The following is a 23,928-nucleotide window of genomic DNA, read 5'->3' as shown; positions in this document are numbered from 1 at the left end:
CCACTTCTAACAAACCCGTCTGGTTTAAGACCCTGAGGCTTTACACTCTGCTTGTCCCCTGCCCCTTCTATTTCCCGTTCTCCCCTGGAGCCCCCACCACTCCATGGCCTCCTCCATAGCTGCCCCAAACCCATGCTGTCACCCCCTCTGCTCCTCCTCTTGGCCAGGCTGTCCCCTCCGGGTGCCCCCAAACCTCCTCCTTACATCTCTGCCCTGTCCCTGACCCCACCGGCTGGGGACGTCTGTGTCCGTCTCTCTCACCCAGACGGCGGCTCCTTGGGGGTGGGCCCAGCATCCCGAGTCAGGAGACCTCTAGCATTTCCCAAATGAGGCACCCATGCATGCACCTGTTGGGTTTTCTATGGCCAAGAGACTCATGGTGGTCCTTGTAGGCCAGGTCCCCAGATACTGGCTTCTGGAGTGCCCTGGGGGTGGCTTCCATCTGGAACTGACTGGACGCTATCCCATGAGCCATGGATGGACACGATGGGACATGTGAGGCCACGCTGGCAGCCATGACCTCTGGGAAAGGCTTAGGGTTCCCACCCTAGCAATAGACCCCAGGTGCCAACTGCATGGTTGGAAGTTGGGAGGCCCCTCCTGTACAGGATGTTCCAGATTCCCCTAATTTCCCCCCACACCATGCCCAAGATGCCCCCATAAGCACAACTGGACCAAGACCCAGGCTGTGGAGGGCTTTATTCATTAGACACAGAGAGCCACACGGCCCCTCCCCTGGTGTCCCCCGACTAGGAAGCCAAGGTCCTAGACGCCAGGCCACTGCGTGTGCCGCGAGTTGGCCCACATCGCCGATCCCAAAAGCGCATCCGTGGTGAGGGAGGCCCGGGTGGAGTGGCCGCGCCAGGTGGCTTGAAGGGTCTTGGCTGCTAGCTGCTGCTGCTTCAGCCGGCGGCGTACAGTGAAGCCCCTCCAGGCAGACTGGATGGCCGTGGCTGCCTTGTTCGGGGGATGGGGTTGGCGGGGACTCCGAGGTGTTGACTGGGTAATGCAGCTCCGAGGCATGACAGCCTGGACCGCAGCACCCCGGCCCACGCCGTGCACCACTCTCGTGGGCAGAGTATGGCCACACATGTGGCACGTGCGGGGGCTGGATCCCACAAGCATCACCACACTGGGTGGGCTCCCCAGCCCGGAGCTCAGTGACCGGCAGAGGGTACAGTCATGTGGCTGGCAGGACTGGAAGCAGCGGTGGTCAGATGTAGACCTGGCCCTGGCGCCCACCTCTGCCCACACGCTTGGGAGCAGCATTTGCTGAGCATGACTCCGGCGGGTACAGAAGCCTCGCCATGCAGCCTGGATTATTGTGACAGCCCTGCAGAGCCGGGCCAGGTCCCGCCGCACACAGTAGCCACGCCAGGCAGCCTGGATGATGATGGCCCACTGGTGCCAAATCTTGATGGTACGGCGCACCAGGTAGCCTCGTGTACATGCCTGGATGATGACCACGGCATTGATGATTATCTTCTCCACAGCCTGCACTGACGCCACCAGCTCCCCTGGCTGTCTGGGATCCACTGCCACTTTGCTGCCCATGGCATCCCATGGCACAGCGTCCCTGGGTGGCTCCCACACACCACAAGGGGCCACGGTGCTGTTCCTGCGCCCAACCGCTACACTGGGGACGACGGAGTTCCACGCTTGGCCACCAGATACGCCAGCGTCCTTAGGGCCCTGGAGTACAGTGGGAGTCAGGGAGGCCCTGTGACTGTCTACAGGAGCCACAGAGCTATGGGAGTCCTGAGATCCCAGCAGCAACTTCTGGTTAAAAAGGGGTCGCAGAGAACCACTCGGTGAAGACTCATAGCCCAGAGACACCCTCCGAGCCCCCAGGTTCAGCCTAGGGATGGCTGTGCGGTGTGACACCTCACCGGTGCGGATGATTGGCATTATGGCCACTGGTGCGCCTATGGAATTTTTAAGAACTTCCTGTGAGGACTTGGAGGCATCCTCCTGCACCTGATTGGAGGGCACAATCCTTGCCACAGAATTTTCTGGCCTCTGTGGGACAGGGATACCATGCATGGACCTGTAGGATTTTCTAGGGCTAAGATACCTGTGGCCATTCTGAATCAGGTCCCCAGACACTGGCTTCCGGAGTGCGCTGGGGATGGCTTCCTTCTGGAACCCACGGGGCGCTACCTCTCTAGCCAGGGGTGGATGAAGTGGCACATGTGAGGCCACACTGGTGGCCCCTGACCTCCAAGAAGTGCTTGGGGTCCCCATCCCAGCCACAGACCCTGGGTGCAAACTGGCCAGCCTGGGTGACCTTGAGACTACAGCAGAAGCCATCATCACACGGGAGTGGCTCTGGGGCACGTGAGCCACTGAGGGGCTCCGGGGCACAATGTGAGCCACCAAAGCCTTTTGATAAGCCGAGGGACTCCGGGGCACCACACGAGCCACTGAGGGGCTCCGGGGCACAACGTGAGGCACTGATGCCTGCTGATGAACACCAGGGACCCTGCTGGCAGCCACAGAGTGAGAACTGGGGGCCCCCCAACTGGTTGCTGACTTCTGCTGCAGGGTTGGGGTGCCACCACTGGCGATGGAGTTCTTGGCAAAACTCAGAGACTGGGGAGGGACAGAGGCCATGCCACTGGTCATAGACTTAGCTTGGCTTGGAGCCACCTCCTTCAACAGCGGCCTCTGGCCTTTGGGAAGAGTCTCGTCCTCTGGAGGGAAGTCATGGCCATAGTCAATGTCAGTTGCCAGGGGACTATGGTACATCCACGGGGTTGCCTCAAGTACCTCAGACCCCCTCCTGGATATGGACTCCTGGGGCGGAACCTTGTCCAGGTCCTCTGGCTTCATCACTGTCTGTCTGCCTATGGTCTCAAATGGCATCATCCCAAGAGCCTGGCTCAACTCTGAGGCTTTTTGCAGAACCGTGGGCACTTGGTGCACTCCCTTGGCTGTGCCATTAGCTTCCAAGGTCTGGGGATGAACTTGAGCCAGGCCAGTGGCATGGGATGCTTGGAAGGAGGCTGTAGAACCTTCCCCTGACAGGATCCCATGATATGGACGGGGGGTGATCCCAATCAGCAGGGACCCGTGTGGAAGGCCCTGGGCCATGCTTCCGGCTGTGGAGGGTGGACCAGCTGCACTAGCCATGGGCCCCAGAACCAGGCTCTGATTCATAGATGATGGGGCCACACTAGAGGCCACAAGACCAGGTGGGCTACCTGGGCCCACCCCACTTGCTGCTGAACCTAGGAGCAGGTTTGGAGCAGTTAGACTGGCTGAGAGACCTTGCCTCTTCCCACCAGCACCAGAGGCTGCAATCGGACTAGGGGACACCCCAGTCACCACGGAACTTGGAGACAGCGTTCTGGCCATGCCATTGGCCACAGACCCTGGAGGGAAGCCCTGGCCCATGCCACCGATCACAGGCCGTGGAGGGGGGCCCTGGCCCATGCCATTGATCACAGGCCCTGGAGGGAGGCCCTGGCCCATGCCACAGATCACAGACCCTGGAGGGGGGCCCTGGCCTATGCCACTGATCACAGACCCTGGAGGGGGGCCCTGGCCCATGCCACAGATCACAGACCCTGGAGGGAGGCCCTGGCCTATGCCACTGATCACAGACCCTGGAGGGGGGCCCTGGCCCATGCCACTGATCACAGACCCTGGAGGGAAGCCCTGGCCTATGCCACTGATCACAGGCCCTGGAGGGGGGCCCTGGCCTATGCCACTGATCACAGACCCTGGAGGGAGGCCCTGGCCCATGCCACTGATCACAGACCCTGGAGGGAGGCCCTGGCCTATGCCACTGATCACAGGCCCTGGAGGGGGGCCCTGGCCTATGCCACTGATCACAGGCCCTGGAGGGGGGCCCTGGCCCATGCCACTGATCACAGACCCTGGAGGGGGGCCCTGGCCTATGCCACAGATCACAGACCCTGGAAGGAGGGTCTGAACCACACCATTGATCATATAACCTGGTGGAAGGCTGGGGGCCACGCCCTTAGCCATAGAACCTGGGGCCACAGCCGTGGAAATCCTACCAGCTACAGAACCTGGCACCAAACCTCTGGCTATGCCCATCCCAGGCTGCTGACTGCCAGCGTGTGCTTGTTGATAACTGGATGTGGAGATTGTGGACACAGAAGTACACTGGTGGTCCAAAGGTATTGGGAGACTAACATTGACCTGAGACATACTGGGACTCACACTACTCAGGGAAAACTTGGACAAACTCATATCCAGTCCACTGGGCACTGAAGCCTGAGAAAAGCCAGGGCACACCCCTGAGACTGGTTGATGAATCAAAGGGGCACTAGCCAGTGAGGCCCGGGATGTGAGGGGAGCCACGCCCCTGGCCCCTTGAGATTGTCTTGGGCCATTACCAGTTGCCACGCTTCTCCGGCACATACTCCTGCTCATGCCAGGAGACATAGGTACTCGAGACATACTAAGAAACATGCCAGCCGCCAGAGTCCCCTGAGACACACCCGGGAGCGTGCCAGCAGCCATGGTGCCCTGGGACATGCTTGTAGCCATACCCTGGAACAGAATCCCCTGAGATATGCTGGTTCCCTGGCCCAGACAAGAGTCCCCTCCACTGGCAATAGATGCCTGGTAGAGATTTGGAGCTGAAACTGTGACAGCAGACTGTTCAGTTATGCTTGGGCGCCTTCCACCAATACTGTGTGGCTGATAAAACCCAAGGGATATCTCGCTGAACTCAGGGGCCTGGGGATTTGAGGCTACCCCACTAACCATCAGAGGATCTTGACGTGGGTCCACCCTAGTAGACATGGTTGGCTGGCTCAGACCCTGGCCCAAGCCATTAGTCAGTGATGGATACGGTGTACATGAGGTGACTTCAATGGCAAATGATGAATGACGCAGAGTGGGAGCCACTGCGTTCACCCTTGATGATGGTAGATTTGAACCCACCCTAGGGGCCCAACTTGGCTGACTGAGTGCACAACCCGCACCGCTGGTCAAAGATGGCTGGCTTAGGCTGGGGACCACCACACAAGCCATAGAAGGCTGGCCTAAGCTAGGAGCCACCCCACCAGCAAAGGATGGCTGGGCTAGGCAGGGGGTCATCCCAATGGTCAAAGATGGCTGGCCTAGGCTAGGGGTGACCCCAATGGTCATAGATGACTGGGCCAGAGTGGGGGCCACCCCACCAACCCTAGATGTCTGGCCTAGGTTGGGGACAACGCCCCCAGTCATAAATGTCTGTGCTAAGCTGGGGGCCACCCCACCAGGCACAGATGGCTGGGCTAGGCTTGGGGTCATCCCATCTCTCATGGATGGCTGGAATGTGCTTGGAGTTACACCAGCAGCCATTGATGGTTGACCTAGGCTAAGGTCCACTCTACTGGTCTTATGTGGCTGGGCTAGGCTGGGAGTTATCTCGCTGGTCATAGCTGGGTGGGCAAGGCTGGGGGCCACTCTACTGATCATAGATGTCTGGCCTAGGCTGGAGGCAATCCCACCAGTTACAGGTGGCTGGGCTAGGCTGGGGGTCACCCCACTGGTCATAGATGGCTGGACTAGGCTGGGGGTCACCCCATTGGTCACAGATAGCTGGGTTAGGCTAGGGGTCACCTCACTGGTCATAGGTGGCTGGGCTAGGCTGGGAGTGACCACACTGGTCGTAGATGGCTGGGCTAGGCTGGGGGTCACCCCACCAGTCACAGGTGGCTGGGCTAGGCTGGGAGTGACCCCACTGGTCGTAGATGGCTGGGCTAGGCTGGGGGTCACCCCACCGGTCACAGATAGCTGGGGTAGGCTAGGGGTCACCCCACTGGTCGCAGATAGCTGGGGTAGGCTGGGGGTCACCCCACTGGTCGCAGATGGCTGGGCTTGGCTGGGAGTGACCCCACCGGTCATAGATGTCTGGGCTAGGCTGGGGGTCACCCCACCAGTCGCAGGTGGCTGGGCTAGGCTGGGGGTCACCCCACTGGTCACAGATGTCTGGGCTAGGCTGGGAGTGACCCCACCAGTCATAGATGGCTGGGCTAGGCTGGGGGCGACCCCACCAGCCATCAATGGCTGGGCAAAGCTGGGTGCCACCTCATCAGTCATTGATAACTGAGGTAGGCTGGGGGCCACTTCACATATCACAGGTGGCTGGCCTAGGCTGAGGGCCACCCCACCAGCCATCAATGGCTGGGCAAAGCTGGGGGCCACCTCACAAGTCATCAATGACTGGGCTAGGCTGGGGGCTACCTCACAGATAACAGGTGGCTGGCCTAGGCTGATGGCCACCCCACTGACCCTACATGGCTGGGCTAGGCAGAGGTCCACCCTATTGGTCTTAGATGGCACACCTAGGCTGGGAGTCATCTTACTGGCCATAGAGAGCTCAGATAGGCTGGGGGTGACCCTACTGGCCATAGAAGGCTGGCTTGGGTTTGGGGCCACCTTACTGGCTATTGTGGGTTGTGATAGGCATGGTGTTAACCTACTGGCCACAGATGACCACTGATATGCAGTCGGGACTACATTATTCAAAGACAGACTTCTTGTCAACCCAGCCCTATAGGATTTCTGGGACAAGCTCTCCCTCAGATCCATGGAGCTTTGGCCTGAGGACATATTTCCCTCATCCCAGTCATCTGAGCCCCAGTGGACACTCAAGGTCATGCGACTGGACACTGAGCTGTGATGCAGAATGGGGATCAGCTCTGAGGCTCCAGAGGACTGGTCGTGGAGGTTTAGGGTCACATGCCCAACACCTGCTCTCTCAATCTCTTCCATATTCCCGGGTACCTGGGATTTCTCCCCGGCCTCTCCAGAGAGGACAGCATCTTGATGAAAGTCCTTGTCCAAACTGGCTTCCCAGGACTCCCCTTCCACCAGGTTAACAGTGGTCAAGCTGGCCACAGACATGGTGGAAAGGCTGAGTGAACTGCAACTACGCAGTGAGCTCTGGGAATTGCTCACATTGGGGCCGTAGCCTGTGGAGCCCTGGGAGAAGCTCCTGGCCAGGTCACTGTCTGAACCCTGTGGTAAACTGGCCACCAGTTCCTTGAGTATATGGTTAGTCACCAGCTCCGGTGGGCAGCGCCCACTGGAAATGGTCCCCCGTGTTTGATTCTTCTCTTGCCTGGAGATGGCTACACAGGGAAGGGTCAGTGCCAACCTCTTGCCTGGGGAGGCTTGGAACACACAGGGGTCAACCTGAGTCTTGAGTGCCCAGTGATGACCAGGGGCCATGGAATCAGGCCGAAGACCTGGGGTTATGACACAGGCCTTGGGCGCCTGTGGTTGGATTAGGGGCACCTTGGTCACCGTGGTGGCACGCGGTGGACTTGGGGTTACCTTGTTGGTCATCTCCCTAGTGCCCATGGAGGCCCGTCTATGACTGGGGGACTGAGTCCTCTGCAGGATCTCCTTGGGGACCATGGATGGCTGCTGGGGACCTTTGGCCACTAAAGGTTGACACATACCAGGGGGCACCCTGCCAACCCCTGAGGGCTGACACCAGCAAGCAGACCCCCCAGAAGCAGCGGCACACTGGTGGGAGTGGGTGGCCCTCCTACCACCTGTAGTTCTGGGAAGCTTGGCTGGTGCCACCCTGCCCTCCCTCGACGACACCCATGGACGTGGGGCCACCGTGCTGACCTCAGGTGGATTGTGGGAACTCGGAGTCATGCCACCACCAGCCAATGATGGCCGGCTGGTGCTAGGGCCCACACCATTGGCAGTGAGTGGCTGCCAGAGACTGCAGGGAGGATGCTGGTGGGGTGACTTGGGCAAATTGGGGTCCATGTCACTCAACACCGGGTTAAGATCTGATGCCAATTTACTGGCCCCTGGGTGCAGGCACACATTCTCCTCGTTGACCCCAGAGCTTAGGTTTAAGGAGTCGCTGCTGGGCCCCATCTCCCATGACAGAGTGGGGTCCAGGGCAGCAAGTAGGGAATACTGATGAATGGTGGTGACCACCTTACCAGTCAATAAGGCTCCCACAGAGACCACTGATGAGCAGGGTGACCCCAAGAGCATGGCCCCATCCCCCATCTCTCCCAAGAGCCCAGAGGGCCAGTTGGTGACAAAGCCCTCCCACACCCCACCCCAAGGAACCCTGACCTTGCCAGGCTGTAGTCTCATGGAGCCCAGGGTGGGCCCCCATGCGGCCGATGGGCTCCCCCTGTAGTCCACCTCCACTGGGGTTGGCATCACCGTCATCCTGCTTCCCGCTGTTTTCGAGGCAGCCTTGGGAAGGACAACCCCAGACCTCAAGGCCGCCTGAGACAAAGACTGGCTCAGAACGGCGCCCAGCTCCCCCTGACACAGGGCCTGGTTGAAGGTGGCCCTCTCCTCCTCCGTCAGGGCCTTGCTGAGCACATCCGCCAGTCGGCCCTGAATGGCCTTAGTGAGTTCCGCCCGCAGCTCACCCTGGGACAAGGCGCGGGACAGGGTGGTGCCCAGCTCGCCCCAGGACAGCGCCTTCACCAGTGCCGTGCCCAGGATGCCCTGGGGCAGGGCCTTGGCCATTGTGGCTCCCAAGACTTCTTTGGACAGGGCCTGGTTCAGGGCCGCCCTCACTTCCCCTTGGGAGAGGGCTTTCGCCAGCAGGGCACGGAGGTCCTCCTGGGAGCCCAGCACGGCGGCTAGCTCAGCACATAGGGAGGCCAGCTGGGAGGCTGCCAGCTCCTCCTGGCAGGGCGGGGCCGAGCTGGTCATTGACGGCTGGGCCCGGGTGGCTCCGCTGTCCCCCCAGGATTCGACATTGCACGTGGTGTGCCCAGCAGATGCCAGCAGAGGCACCAGCACGTTCTGGGTCTCAGAGACCCCCTGGCATGGGCCCTGGGTGGCCTTGGCCTGCACATGGCTATGGGACGGGAGCTGGGTCAGTCTGTCCTCTGGCTTGGCTCGGGGCAGAGTGCCCAGGGCACTGATGTGCTGGCAGGGCTGGGTGGAAGCTTTGAACCCAATCAGGAGTGGCTGGGACTGGGTCTTGCTGCTGAGCTCGGCAGCCTGGTGGGCTGCATGGAGGCACTTGGCTGTTTCTGTGACCAGCTGGGCCTGGGACTGCGCCTTAGTCAGCCCTGCGGGCAGATGGGCTTGGGACTGGATCTTTATCGCTCCTGTGACCAGATGTGCCTGGGACTGAGCTTTGGTCAGCTTGGCGGGCAGATGGGCCTGGGACTGCACCTTGGACAGACACGTGACTAGATGTGGCTGGGCTGGGGCTGCAGCCAGCTCAGCAGGTGATGGTGGATACCCCTGGGACGGGGCTTTGGTCAGCTTGGTAGACAGATATGCCTGGGACAGGGGCTTGGACAGACACGTGCCCAAGTGGGCCTGGGGCAGAGCCCTGGTCAGCTCAGCGAGCAGATGTCTCTGGGATGAGATGGTGGTTGAACATGGGCCTGGCTGTGCCGGAGGCGAAACTCTGGCAGGACATGTGTCCAGCTGTGCCTGGGGCACCACAGCTGTTTCTACAGGCGCATACACCCGGGATTGAATCTTCATGATATCTGCCCTCAGGTGGGCCTGCTTGTTCCTGTCCTCAGCCACTTTTGCCCAGGACAAAGCCCCAGGTATTTCCATGGCGACGCTGGTATCAGACACGGTTTCCATTTTCACTTGTTTCTGGGAGAAGGCCTTGATTTTCTCACCTTCCAAAGGAGGCTTGGCTGGAACCTTGGGAGCCCCAGCCCCCAGATGTGACGGGGAGAAATATTTCACCTTTCCCTCAGTCAAATATGAGCGGGACGAGACTTTGACCACCCCTGCTGCCTGCCTGGTGTTCCCCACAGCCTTGGTCTTTGGCCCACTTAGACAGGTGTGGGATGAGGTGTCAGGAATTCCGGCTGCTGCCGCTGCTGAAAGTGAAGGTTTCGGATTTTCAGCTGCTGCTGGAGGGGGCAGGCACAGGGTCCTGAGGATGGTGGCTACTGAGCGTAACTGTGCCGGGGTCTTAGTTATCATGGCTGCCAGGCGTGTCTGGGGAGGAGCCTTGGTCACCGAGCCTCCTTGGAGCATCTGATGAGATGGGGTCTTGGCCATCGTGGCTGCCTGACATGTCTGCAATGGGGTCTTGGTCATCGTAGCTGCCGGGCGCATCTGGGGTGGGGTCTTGGCCATCATCGGCACCGTGCATGTCTGGGGCGGGGTCTTGGTCATGGTGGCTGTGGGGCGTGTCTGGGGTGGGGACTTGATCATTGAGGCCAACAGGCATAACTGGGGTGGGATCTTGGTCATCACGGCTGCCGGGCGTGTCTGAGGTGAAGTGTTAGTCACTGAGGCTGTTGGCCGCATCTGGACTGGGGTCTTGGTCATTGGGGTTACTGGGCACGGCTGCGGTGGGGTCTTGGTTATTGTTATTGCAGGTGCTGGGCACGGCTGGGACTGGATCTTGTTCATCATGGCCGCCAGGCACGACTGGAGTGGGGTCTTGGTCATCATGGCTGGTGGGTACGTCTGGGGTGGCGTCTTGGCCACTGGGGCTGCCGGGTACACTTGGGGTGGGGTCTTGGTTATTGTTACCATTGGTGCCGGGCATGGCTGGGGTGGGATCTTGTTCATCATGGCCGCCAGGCACGACTGGAGTGGGGTCTTGGTCACTGTGGCTGCCGGGTATGTCTGGGCTGGGGTCTTGGTCACTGGAGCTGCCAGGTGTACCTGGAGTGGGGTCTTGGTTATTGTTACCATGGGCACTGGGCAAGGCTGGAGTGGGGTCTTGGTTATCCTGGCTGCTGGGTACATCTGAAGCGGGGTCTTGGTGACTGTCATGGTGGGCACTGGCTGGGGTGGGGTCTTGGTTATCACAGATGTTGGGCCTGTCTGGGGTGGGGCTTTGAAGACCTCTGCTTCCATGTGGGCCTGAGTCTGGGTCTTGAGCTGTCCATGTACTGCCTGGGCATATCTTCCGGACGGTGGTGGCCCTGTGGCTTCTGCCTTGTTGGCTCTGGCAGTTACTGGCTTGGTCTTCGTTGTGTCACCTTCTACACGGACAACGCAGGAACTTCTGACAGTTCCTGTCAGCAGGCATGGGTGGCACTTTGCCTCTAGACTCACTGGACATGGAAGTTTGATGGCGACAGCTTGGTGAGGCAGGAAGGTGACACTGGGGCCTCCAACAGCACATGTAGCCTGCACGCCAGGCTGTGACATGCCCTGGGACTGTAGCAGGGCCAGCTGTTTGCTGTAAGTGGCCAAGCTGTCAGAGGATGGGAACTGAGTCTCCTTGCTCAGCATGATGGGCGGGGCCAGAAGGGATTTGCCCTCTTCCGGATGCTGGAACCGCACCTGCTGGGGTGGGTGGTACGGAATGTCCCTCTCCTCCATTTTCACTCTTTTCTCCACCGTCTTGCCAGACCGGAGGAGGCGCCTGGTGTTGAAGCGTCGCCAGGCCTCCTGGATGGCCTTGGCCGCCATCATCTGAGAGATCAGCTTCTGTCGGAGCCGGTAGCCCCTCCAGTTGGCCTGGATGAGGGTGGCTGCGCGGGAAAGCATCATGTCCATCTCGTCCACCAGGACATTCTTGAAGGCCTGGCTCTCGACCACAGCCCGGAGGCGTGGGATATGGCGAGCCACCGTCTTGTCTTTGTCAGGCTGTTGCAGGAGGGTCTCCTTGGATGCAGGTGGCTGGTGCTGGGGCTGTGGACGTGGTGTCCCCACTTTGTCTTGGAGTTTGGGGATGGGCTGGTAGGAGCTCTGCCCACTGGGTGACATCTGTAGCTGTGGACACAGCATCCCCGCTTTGTCCTGAAGATTAGGGATGGGCTGGTGGGAGCTCTGCCCACTGGGTGGCACCTGTAGCTGTGTTGCTTGCTGCATTGTCTTGGTTCCTAGGCGGGTCAGCTCTGCCTGTGGAAGGTGGCAGGGAGGCAGTCAGGGAGTAGGGCCAGCAGACACGAGGTCTCCTGGCTGGGGTATGTGCTCACTCTTGGACCTATATCTTCTTGTTCCTGGCACCTTGCAGTCTTCCTCCTCTCTTTTGCAGGCCCTCTCTCTCCTGGCCACATGCCCAGGTGGCCTTTGGTCCCTATGTCTCCCCATCATCCTGTAGCTACTTTGACACTAGCATGCAGTGCACATTCTCACCTGAATGGCCAACCACCTACTAGCTTTTCAATCTTCCTCTGTATCTGGAGCATACTGTGAGTACAGCACTGATCACACTGTTTTGGAAATATCTTGTTTGTGTGTATATGTGCACATTGTGTGTGTGTGTGCATGGTGTTATTATTTGCCTTTTCCCATTGACTGTGAATTCCTAGAAGGTAGGAACCAAATCTGAGTCATTTCTCTGTCCCCATCTCGGTCACAAGACTTGGCTCCAGGCTGTGAACAGGTGGATAGTGGCTGGGTGGCTACCTTGACTAATATATGAGTGGGTGAGAGAGTGAAAGTTGGATGGATAGATGGGCAGGACTAGATACTGAGTGGATAAATCAGTGGATGAATGAATGTTGGATGCGTTGGAAGGATGGATGAAGGATTGGATCGAAAACGGATGAGTAAAGGAAGTTGATGGCTGAATTGATGAACAGATCCGTAAATAAGGAAATGGACCCATAGATGGATGGATAAATGGATGGATGAGTGGGTAAACAGATAAATGGGATGGATGTGTAGTTGGGTGCATGGATGAATAAATGGATAGATGGATGGAGGAATGGATGGATGGATAGATGAGTAGATAGATAAATGGATGGATGGGTGCGTGGAGGCATAAATGGATAGATGGAGGGAGGATAGGTGAGTGGGTGGACAGGTGGATGAAATCTGAGTAGATAAATGACTGTGTGAATGAAGAAAGATGAAGGAATTGGTAAAGAGATCAATGAATAGGAGGTGGATTGATGAACAGCTGGGTGAATCAGTGAATGGATAGTGGATAACTGATAGATGATGGATAGATCAATGGCAGATGGAAGGATGGGTAGAAAGATGGATGAGGGGATGACTGGCTTTCAGAAGGACCTTGGTGCAGAGAAAGTTCAGACATTGTCAAGCAGCCCTGATATATAATCTAGAGCATAACACATTTATTTTGCAGAAGTTTTCCCCCTTCCTGCTGGACCAACTAGACTTCATACCTTGAGGGTCATAGAGTTGGAAGAGGAGCAGGAGGAGAAGGTGCAATCTCAGAAGCCAGCTTGCAAGAGGAAGCAGCTTTCAGCCCTTCATCCCACGCAATGTGCAGCAACACTGCCCTGGGCTGGCTCTGTCCCCAAGAACAATGTGAGAAGAGACGTTAAAAGCAAAAAAACCTAAATTCTCTAACAAAACAAGAATCTTTTTTTTTTTTGCAAAGCTTATGCATTCAGAGGTAAAACTAGAGAAATACCAGTCAAGCCATAGGGTGGAGTAAAGCCATCGTCAAAAATGAGCACTTCTGCTACAACTGTCAGTGCATCTACTCTACATGCATGTCTTTGGGTTAAAAAAAAAAAAGACTTTCAGTTCACAAAGATGAAGGTGCAAGGACGTTTATTCCAGTGTTATTTTGTACCTAAAAACAAAACAACTGGAAATAACCAAAAAGGTGATTGCTAAGGGGTCAGTTACAAGTGCATAAAGAACAGTGTTTAAGGATGTTCATTGCTGCATTGTTTTAGAAGAGTCAAAACTGAAACAACCCAAATGCTTATTAACAGATACCTGAAATTAATCAGTAGAATAATCAGTAGAACATTCATACAGTGGTGTGCTATCCAGCCATTAGAAATGGTATCCAGATACACAAGAATGGCTAAAATTTAAGAAATGAACATGTTACAACCACTTGGGGAAACTAATGATAATCTTGAAGATTACTCATCAATCCCACCCTGACGAATAGACTCAAGAGGTCCAAGTGTTTATATTCATCCCAAACCAGAAACGACCCAAGTGCCCATCAACAGAATAGTGAATAAATCAGCTGTATATTCATCAATGTATTAATATAAATAAATAGAAATATTGACTTATTTATAAATCAATGACCCATGAGGTCAACAGTATGAATACATCTCACATTGTTTTGAGCGAAAGAAGCTGGACATAAAAGAGGATAAACTGGTTATTCCAATTATAGGCCATTGAAAAGGAAACAGAAGAAGTGGGGAGGGTATAGCTCAAGTGGTAGAGTGCATGCTTGGCATGCACAAGGTCCTGGGTTCAATCCCCAGAACCTCCATTAAGGGGGAAAAAAAGATAGTCACATGATTTTTCAAAAAGGACACCCAAAGCATTTTATCAAATCCAATAGCTATTTCTAATAAACATTTTTAATACATAGATAGGATAGTGCCTAAAAATGGTAAGCCTAATCACAAAACCACAGCAAATGTCATTTTAAATGATGAAATACTGAAGCATTTCTATTAAAGGAAGGAGCAAGATGTTACCCACCCTTGCTGCAGGCGGGTAACATCTTGCTCCTTCATCATTTTTGGTGGTCACAGCAAAATCAAGGTGACAAAGACTTGAGTGACCAGTGTAAATGTTTGAAAAGGAGGAGCGCTTAGCAAGAATTGCCACCCTAGAAGACCCAAGAGATTCTAGTTTAAAAATATGTCTGTCTGTCTATCTATCTATCTATCTATGTATGTATCTATCTATCTATCATGTCTCCTATCTTTGCTAAGGCACATGGCTACATACAAAAACCAACAGCTCTTCTGTATTGAGACAAACCCATCTGGAAATGAAAACGAGAAGAAAATACCATTCACTGTAATGTCCAAAACCGTACAATTCATAGGAACAAATATTACATAAAAGCCAAAAGGGTTATATGAAGGCCAGGAAAAGAGAAACCAGACTGCAAGAGATGGGATGAAGGAATAGGAGCCCCTGACACATAAGCCAAGTAGCCAGCAAGGCGATTTTGAGTAAATCCCTCTGAGCCTCAGTTTCCCCGACGTCTTAACTTGAACTAAGCCCACTTTCCCACGCTCTCAAGAAGATGTGATAGGCTCTCCAGGCTGGGCCCCCAAGGCAGACAAACCCACCATCAGGCCTTTTGGAGCCCCTAGCACCTCTGCTCTGAGGGGCTGTGGAGCTGACCCACCTCTCAGAGCCACCTGCAGGGCCTGGGAGGACTCCAAGGGCACTCGGCTCCAGGGGAGAATGACCAGATTGCCATGTACCCACCCCCACCAAACTCACCACCAGCCTCACTCACCTGCCCTTGAAGCTGAACCCACCAGCCCGAATAGCCAGCCTTGGGGCCCTAGTGCCACAGTGGCTTTGTGACTCACAGTCAGGTTCCAGCCAATCCCCACCAGCTCCTGGGGGGAGGGGAGGTTCTAGAAGGTAGACTCAGTGGGGAGGGGGAGAAGCAGGAGCCAGCTCAGGGCTAAGGAGTATGGTGGTTACTACATATGGCCTGCCCATCCTGAGCAGAAAGTTAGGGCTCTGAGCACATAGGGGACCCCAAAATCTTCCATGTGCCTGGAGGTGGCCTCAGTTTCCCATTCCTTGGGCATTTGCTGGGACCTGATCTGGTCCTGAGGACACAAACAACTCAAATAATTAAGGGATGTGAAACTTCTAGGAAGGAACCAAAGAGGGGGTGGGATAGGCTGAGCCCCACAGGGAGAGAAAGAGTTGGGAGAGATGTGGGAAGGGAGTCCCAAGTGGTGGGCAGAGCATATGCAAAGGCCTTGAGTGAAAACAAGCTGGGCATGTTTAGGGAACATGGAGGAGGCTAATGCCATTGGAGGCAAGGGAGAAGAGGGCAGAGAAGGAGGACTGTATAGGAGCTTCAGAGAGGAATACAGCAGTTTAGACTTTGTTGAGAGGGAGCCAGGAAGCTACGAGAGGGTTTAAAGCAAAGGAGGCCCAGGATCTTGTGCTCTGACTTATGTACTAAAAGGCCAGGCAGGTGTTTGTGTCCAGCTCTGAGGATAGGGGCTCCTTAGGGTAGCACCCGACCCAAGGCCCCCTGCGATCCCCCAACAGCCTCGCAAAAGTGGGCACTGACCTTGAGTCACAGTCCTGGAAGGGGAAGTGAGGCCACGGTCCCCAGTCACATCCTGGGCCTGGGCCAAGGCCCGGGGTGAATCACTGCTGGCCGGGCCGGGGCTGACACACACTTTGGCCTCAGCTCAGCAGGGTCCTGCCAAAGCCACACAGCCTGGCCCAGAGGCCTCTGCCTGGCCTCCCTGGGGAGCCACTGAAGCAAGAGGCCAACAGGAACGTCCAGCCTCCCTCTGCAAAGATTCCCTAAGTCTTCTCCACCCTGTGCTTGTGGCTTTGGGCAAAACCAGGGACATGGCTGTTGGACAGAACTTCTGTCCTTTGTTTCAGCGGTGACTAGGACGGTTCTCATCTTAATATATAAGATACATTTAGTCTTTGTCCCTGGTTCTTGCCACAGAGCTCCTAAAACTTAAGTAATCTCTGGAGTGATAAGTGTCTTTTGTATGCTAATAGAGGGCTGGGGCCCTTAGATAGCTTCAGGACCAGGACTGGTCGCCAAAAAAAGATCAAGGCATGATGGGAGGATTCGAACTTTCAGCCCCACCTCCTGTGAGGGTACAGGATGGATACTGAGTTAATCACCAAAGGCCAGTAATTTAATCGATCCTGCCTAAGCATTGGTGAACACATAGGGATGCTGGGAGGGTGATGCGTGCAGAGGGCATGGAAGCTCCCCGCACCTCCCTGATACACTGTCTATGCATCTCTTCCACCTGGCTGTTCCTGAGTTATATCCTTTATAAGAAACTGGAAATAGTAGTACAGTGCTTTCCTGGGCTCTGGGAGATGTTCTGGCAAATTACTGAACCTGAGGAGGGAGTTGTGGAAACCGTCAAGTTTACAGAAGTACAGGTGGCAATCTGGGACACGTGACCTGCGTCTGCAGTGGGGGCGGACTTGAGGGACTGAACCCTTCACCTGTGTTGTCTGTGCTAACTCCAGGCAGATCGTGTCAGAATTGAATTGTAGGATATCCAGTTGGTGTCTGGAGTTGGAAGAACTGGTTGATGTAGGGAAAAAAAACACCCACACACTTGGTGTCAGAAGTGCTGTGGGTGAAAACATTTTGGGGGTATCCCAGTAGATCTCGAAACCTCCTTGGGCCTCCCCGTCTCTATAGATTGGGGGCTGTAGAGGGCACCCCTGAGTACTGTTTCATTGTTCACACCGAGTCCTTCCAACTTCTGACCTGGGACATGTTATCTGGACACATGAAACACATCCTTTTCACAGCACAGGAGGTAAAAACCACAGTGGGGAGGGGACTTGGCTGAGGTTATGGTAGCCAACTGGCACCCAAGCTGGGATTCAGTCTCCTGAAGAGCTCTGCCCCCGAGAAAACATGGTCTCCTCCATGTCAAGACACCCCCATCAGCCCCCTTCTCACTCCAGGCCCCTTTCCTGACACATCTGCCTGAAGGTGGTACAAGAGGTCACAGGGTTAAAAACCAAACCCTAAAGCAGCTCTTGAAGCCTTGAAGAAAAGTTGGCAGTCAGGGTGACCCGGAGGAAGAGGGAACACGTGGGTTGGTGGGGCCCTACTCTCTTGATGGCGGCGGGACTGTGGGCACAAGGCGTTCCTTCTCTGCACCTGTTTCCTCATCTGTAAAACAGGCACAATTTGCCCACCTTCCCTAGCAGGGTTGGGTACAAGATCAGTGTTCGAAATTCACTTGCCCTGCATCCTTGGCCACCAATGTTTATGTTCCTCTGGGCCCCAAGAGAGGTAGAAGCCTAAGATCCAGGGTTTTTTGCCTCCACAACAGCAAAGGCGAGAGCAGGCAGGGGAAAAGGGTAGCCTGGCAGTCAAGGCTCTTGAGGTGAGAAACCCAAGGTCTCAGTATCCCTGTAGAGTCTCCTAGAAAAGCTGTCTGACCTCAAGCCAGTCACTCAACCTCTCTGAACTTTAGTTTCTTCAAAATGGGAGAATAGGATGTTGCGGAGCAGGGTTGCAGGGAGGACTTAAAAAATCCTGGATTTCAAGTCAGTGCCCCAAGAGGGAGGTCCCATGGAACCTAACTACACCTCTAGTCCTGGAATCCTGACTGGCTGGGTAAGATCCTACCTGTGTCAGTCTTCCTTCTGGTCCTGAGACTCAGGCTCCCCATCACAAGAACAATAATAAAAGCTTACCTTGAGGACGACCTGTAAGCCAAGCACTGCTCAGTAAACAAACTCTCTTCATCCTCACAACTTTTTGGGATAAATTTCTGATTGTTCTGCCCCTTTTACAGACAGGCAAACAGAAGCCCAGAAAGTTTAAATTTCTGCCTTTTCCGTCGTGCCTCAGGCTGGAGCTGTCCCCTTTCCCTCCTGCAGTCCCCCCTCCGCAAAGGCGACACACGCAGACTGTCTGGTTCCAAATGCTGGCTGGAAACTCCAATGTCCCCCCCGCCCAACACGGAAAAGAGTCGGCCCCGCGCCCAGGCGCGCCTAGATGGCGCTCGCTGCGCGCCAGATGTGCAGACCTTTCCAGGACGCCGGTTCCCTCCTCTGACCAGGGGCGGAGGCAAACGGGGAAGGAAACCCGACCAGGCCCCGCCCAGCCCGTCAGGCCCTGGCCGGGGAAGAAGGAGGCGGAGAGCCGAGCTGGCGTAACGAGACTTTACTGAAAACAGAACACCGGGCGAACCAAGGATTACAAACAGGAATGTGGACTCGTAGCAAAACAAAACAAAAAACAAAACAGAAGAAAAAGGGCGGGAGGAGGGGGTAGCAAGAGCGAGGAAAGGGGAGGAGGGAGTTTTTTTTTTTCTTCTTCCCATTTCTTTAAAAAACCAACACAAGAAAACACACACACACACACAACCAACGTTTGTTCCCAAGTAGAAACATAAATAGGGCAGAATCGAACACTCTGTTCTCTCTTCCAAAGTCCAAAAAAAAAAAAAAAAAGTAAAAGAAAAGGAAACGCAGGGCTTGAGGCTGCGCCCCCTCGGAGCCCCCTTCCACGGTGGTGTGTACAAAGGGGCGGCCAGGACGCGCGGATTTGTGCAACACGGGGTGGCCGCGCGCCGGAGACAGAGGCAGCGCGAGGGCGGGGGAAGGGGGGTCATGCGCTCACCCCCGGGAGAAGGGGGTCCAGCTTGTCGAGTCTGAGGCGCCCTCTCCGAGTCCTGGCACCCTCCGGGGGGTGCCCCGGGGCCGCGCCCTCTCTGAGTCTGAGGCGCCCAGGCCCCCCCACCGCGAGCCCGCCTCTCAGGGAGGGGGCCGCGCATGCGCCCCGTGCGCGGGCTCAGTACGCGGGCACCTGGTGCTGGGGCAGCAGCTGGCAGCCGCTGTTGACGTGGCTGAGGACCTTCTGCTTGAGCTGCGCCACCTGCTCGCGCAGCAGGCTCGCCGTGGACGCCAGCTCCGTGTTCTGGCTCTTAAGCGTCTTCACTTTTTCCTCGAGGCGCGAGATGCGCTCCAGCTTGCGCTTGCGGCACTTGGAGGCAGCGATGCGGTTGCGCAGCCGCTTGCGCTCCGCCTTAATGCGCTCCTGCGTGTCCATGTCGATAGGCGACAGCGGCGGGCTCTCGCCGAAGGTTGGCACGTCGGGCACCGTCTGCGGCTCATCCTTGAGCGCGGCCAGGCGTGGCGGCCCCAGCGCGCCTGGGGGCGGCGGGAAGGGCACAGGTTCCGCGGCGAAAGCGACAGTCGCAGCGCCCCCCGCACCTCCGGTACCGCCCGCGTAGCTGCTCAGGTTCGCGTAGACGGGAGCCTCGGGCGTGGCCGCCGCTGGGGCCAGCTCGCTGGGAGGCGCAGCGCCCGCAGCAGTGCCCGAGGGTCCCCCGGCGGCGGCGGCACCGGAGGCCGCGCCCGCGCCCAGCTGGTTTTGCTTGTGCAAGTCCTCCAGGGCCTTGACGAAGCCCTCGGCGAACTCCTGCTCCTCACTGGCCGCCACCTTGGGGTAAAGGAACTGCGTGCTCGTCGGCGTGGTAGTGACCAGCCCGTTGGACTGGATGATGAGGCGCTCGAGCTCAGGCGAGGCGAGCTTGAGCAGCCCCAGGTCCGGCGAGGCAAGCAGGCCGTCGGGGGGCGCCGCGCCCGGGGCGCCGTCGGTGCGCAAGGGGGCCGGGGGCGGCGCAGCCGTCGGCTTGAGTGCCGCTGCCACCTGCTCACTCAGGCTCAGCGTCAGCGTGTCCTTCTTCATCATGCTGCCGGCCGCCGCCGTCGGGGGCGCCCCGGGAAACAGGCGACCCGGGGACGCGAAGCTGCCACCGCCGCCACTGCTACTGCCGCCGCCGCCGCCCAGGCCGCTCAGCGCCTCATCGCCGTAGAAGGGTGTTTCCATCCTCCGCCTCCCCCGCCGCGCCGGCTCGGGGGGGGAGTGGCCGCGGCCACCCGGGGGGCCCGCGCCCCCCCGTCCGCTCGGCCCTGCGCCCGCCCCGGCCGCGGCCGCTGCGCCCGGCCCTCCGCTGGCGGCGGCTCCTGCGCCGCGTAACCCTCGCGCCCCCTTATAGCCTCGGCCGGGCGCGATGAGCTCACTGCCCCCGCTCACCATTGGGCACGGATGACGTCGGTCATTTGCATGGTGGGGCGGGGCCAAGTCACTGACTCCCCCTTCAACCCCCACCGACTGCCGTTGTCCCGGTGACGCGCAGTAAACGGCACAACAGCGCGCTGCCTTGTGGGTTGACGTCATGGGGGCGGGCCGCGCGCCGGGGCCGGTCACTCCGCCCCAAGAGCGCTGTGTACGACCAATGCCCCCAGAGCCGCCTCCCGCCGCCAAGGCACGTCCCGGGTGGCGTGATGGGCCCGGCCACCAGGCGCCCGCCTGCCCCGAGGCTCCGCCCAGCGTCCGCGCGTGGGGCCCCGGCCGGGCGGGGGCGGGGGCGGTGCCGTCCTCCGGGGACCAGAGGGGGATGGGGCCCCGGATGGATAAATAACTCCCTGGCGCCTCCCACTCCACTAAGCTTGTGTCTCCCTTAGCGCGCCTCTCACTAGGCTTTGTGCAGGCTAGGGTCGACTGAGAGGCTTGAGGGAGCTGTGCCCGGTTGCTCGCCGGGGATGTGGGCTAGGTTTTTCTCCACCTCACCCCCACGCGCATCCCAATCCCCGGTGGTGTGTTTGCCCCAGAAAGGCCAGGGGAGGGAACAGTAGGGCTGCCAGAAGTTGCTAGAAGCGCTTTGGCCTGATACTTTTCACTGGGTGGGGTCTAAAGCGCAGAGTCCAACTTCCTGACTTTACTGACGGGAAATTGAGGCTCTGCGAGGTGGAGTGACCTGTGCCCGGGGCCAGGAGCATGGACCTGTCCATTCCACTGGGCTGGGCGGCCGCCTACGTTTTAACTCTGTATCTCCCAGGCCCTGCCGTGGATCCCCCGGTGACTTCTGGACCGGGCTATTAAGGCAGGAATCCCAGCTGGTAATTATTACCTGTTTATTACTATTAGGTCAGGCTTAATTGTCCTCCATAAAGGCTGGCTGGGGATGAGCTATGAGGGAAGTGGGAGGAGTCCTTCCCTACACTCCAAGAGATCCTTGGAACATCTAAACCTGACCTACCGCCCTTGCACACAATCCCTCCGTGGCTCCCACCACATTCAAGATGGAGCTCAGTCCTCAGCCAGTTGGTGACCGCCTTCTTCTGGTGCTCCCCCTCTAACCTTTTACCCTCATCCTCTTTTTAGTTTTGTCTTCCCAACTCATTGCTGCCTCAGGGCCCTGACAGATGCTCTGCTTTCAGCCTGGTGCTCCCTTCCCCCAGTGCTAACTTGTCTCCTGCGGCCCCGCCCACTCACCTTGTTTCCATTATAGCCTTAGAACCATCCAGAATGATAGGATGGACTATAAGTCCCTGGAGAGCTGGGCTCTTACCCGTCTTGGGCCTCACCTGGTGTTGCCCCCTAACTGGGCTGTGGAGCAAGAAGGCCATGAGGGAGGGTGTCACCATGAACAAGAGGCCTGGCCTGGCAGGCAGAGGGTGAAGGGTACGCACGTGTGTCTATGTACATAAATGTCTGTGCCCAAGTGTGTCTGTTCATGTGTGGGTCAGTGTACCCAAGTGTGTTCACACATAGGGTGGGTGTCTGTGCTGGTGTGGATTTGTGTACCTGTGTATGTGTGAGTATCTATATACATGTGCATATGTATGTATCTGCGTGTTTATAAACATGTGGGTCTCTGTGCCATCCAGACCTGTCTTCTTGGGTCCCTGCCTGATGGGAGGGGATGTAACCCCCAACCTGTAGCCAGCCCTGCCCTGGGACCCCTTCTGGGCCTGGGCATTGAGGCTCAATTGGAACAGATGGGGCCATGGTTCTCTCCAAGGCAGGAAGGTGAGTGGGTGGACTAGGGAGACTCCACCCTAACCTTGAAGCTTATCATTAATAGGTAGGTGAATGGTCTGGTAAACTGTGGGCAGGGCCAGCCTAAGCTGAGAGGTTGACCAGCAGACAGACTTTGGGAAATGGAAGCACAGGAAGGCCAAGGCTTGTTACCTCTCTGAGTCTGTTTATGGACAATTTGAATAAATAGTAAGGGCTCAGTAATGTTTTCTATAATTGTGTTGCTTTATTAATTTTTGGCCAGACTTAACTGCAGTTCTTTGTTTTGGAGCTCCCTTAGCCTGGAGTGCCCTTCCTTAGCCTCCTGACAAACTCCTGTTCGTCCTTCCAAACCCACCTCCAGTGTCCCCTCCTCCAGGAAGCCCTCCTTAACCATGCCTCCAGGGACTCCCCCAGTCCCCCTCTGGCTGAGCTCTGTCCACTATCGGTCTGATTCTATCTGCCCCAGGCAGGGGAAGGAGAGTCCTTGGGGCTGGGTGAGGAGGACCTATCTTGGCCTCTAAGTGTGGAGGGCTATCCTGGCAGCCTCTGCCATCCTTACTCTCCAAAGCCTACCCCTCTCAGACTACTCTGCTGTGTACTTGCTGTTCCCTGTGACCCAATGAATGCCCTTCCTCATCCTCTCCTTCCTCCCTCTGGGACACCCCAGTCCTGCTCCTCCATTTGGACCAGCCCTGACCCTGCAGAACTGAGAGGCAGCTGTGTCCAGTGCAGTCCTCCCAGACTGGGGACTCCTCAAGCAGGTCAAGGGGGGCCCAAAATTCATCAACCAGCCCCATGCAATGAACTAGGAATAATTCCCATGCATTCATTCATTCCACATATGTTGATTGAGCACCTACTGTGAGCCTAGTGATAGGGACACACATGAATGACACAAACACCCACACCCTCTAAGTATACAGGGTAAAGGAAGAACCTGACAAGCACAGCTTCAAAGAGAATGAAAGATACCTCCTTCATGGAGAATTAAGGGGGGATGTGTTTTAGAGTTGGGTAATCTGGGAGGGGCACCCGAGGAGGTGATGCTGAATAAAGGAGGAGCTGGAGTAAATCATGAGATAATAGAAGGGCACAGGGTCCCAGTGAAAACAGCAAATGCAAAGGCCCAGGGTCAAAAACCAGCTGGCTACATTGATGGAGGGTAGAGAGGCAAGTGGGACTGGATTCACTGAGCCAGGCGGAGAGAAGGAAGGCAAGGGTAGCAGTGGAGGTATCTCCGTGGAAACCTAGGTGGTGTTTGTCTTAATGGCAGTGGAAGTGGCAGATGGGATTGAGGGAGATGGTAATTAGGGCTAGGTCAGCAGTCATTTTTGCCTTTATTCTCCCTGCAGTTCCCCAACTCTTGGGACATCCCACTTCCCAGAGTGGCATCCAGAGAGGGTGTGCCACCTGCCCTGGGTCACACAGCCTAGGCCTGAAGAGAACTCAGTCCCATTCCCACCCCTGCCTTCCAAATGGAGGCTGAGCCTGATGCCCGGCGCCAGTGTTCAAATCTCCGCGGTTCTGGCTTCTCCCCAGCATGAAAAGATTTGCTTTCTTGTGTAAAGCAGCCTGCAATTTGGTTTAATGTTTAGCCTTTATTTAAGACCTAGAGACTAAAATCTACTTGATAAAATGGAAAGGCCCAAAGAAAAAAAGCTAAGCAAGAAGCAGGAGTGAAAGCAGCGCGGTCCTGGGGCAGAGGGCCTGGCCAAGAATGGTTCGCTGGCGCTCAGAACACTGGAGGGGCTGGGTTGGGCTTG

At 56.7% G+C, this 23,928-nt stretch overlaps 2 protein-coding genes across 2 annotated transcripts; both read right to left on the bottom strand.

Moving 5' to 3' along the window:
* Window positions 1-682: 682 nt before the first annotated feature.
* On the bottom strand, window positions 683-11,823 carry IQCN (IQ motif containing N). The gene is made up of 2 exons (XM_072947374.1): window positions 8,074-11,823; window positions 683-1,692 (listed from the first exon to the last, which is right to left on the bottom strand). Exons 1-2 carry the CDS (start codon window positions 11,770-11,772, stop codon window positions 766-768), a joined length of 4,626 nt encoding a protein of 1,541 aa, XP_072803475.1. The 5' UTR covers window positions 11,773-11,823; the 3' UTR covers window positions 683-765.
* A 6,679-nt stretch (window positions 11,824-18,502) lies between these two features.
* JUND (JunD proto-oncogene, AP-1 transcription factor subunit) lies at window positions 18,503-20,356 on the bottom strand. Its single transcript, XM_006220056.3, has one exon. The coding sequence runs from the start codon at window positions 20,186-20,188 to the stop codon at window positions 19,148-19,150; it is 1,041 nt and encodes a 346-aa protein (XP_006220118.2). The 5' UTR covers window positions 20,189-20,356; the 3' UTR covers window positions 18,503-19,147.
* Window positions 20,357-23,928: the final 3,572 nt, after the last annotated feature.

This window comes from Vicugna pacos, chromosome 22 (assembly GCF_048564905.1).
Source record: "Vicugna pacos chromosome 22, VicPac4, whole genome shotgun sequence".
NCBI lineage: Eukaryota > Metazoa > Chordata > Mammalia > Artiodactyla > Camelidae > Vicugna > Vicugna pacos.
The sequence above is the reverse complement of the archived record's forward strand: the minus strand, read 5'-3'. Positions and strand labels throughout refer to the sequence as shown.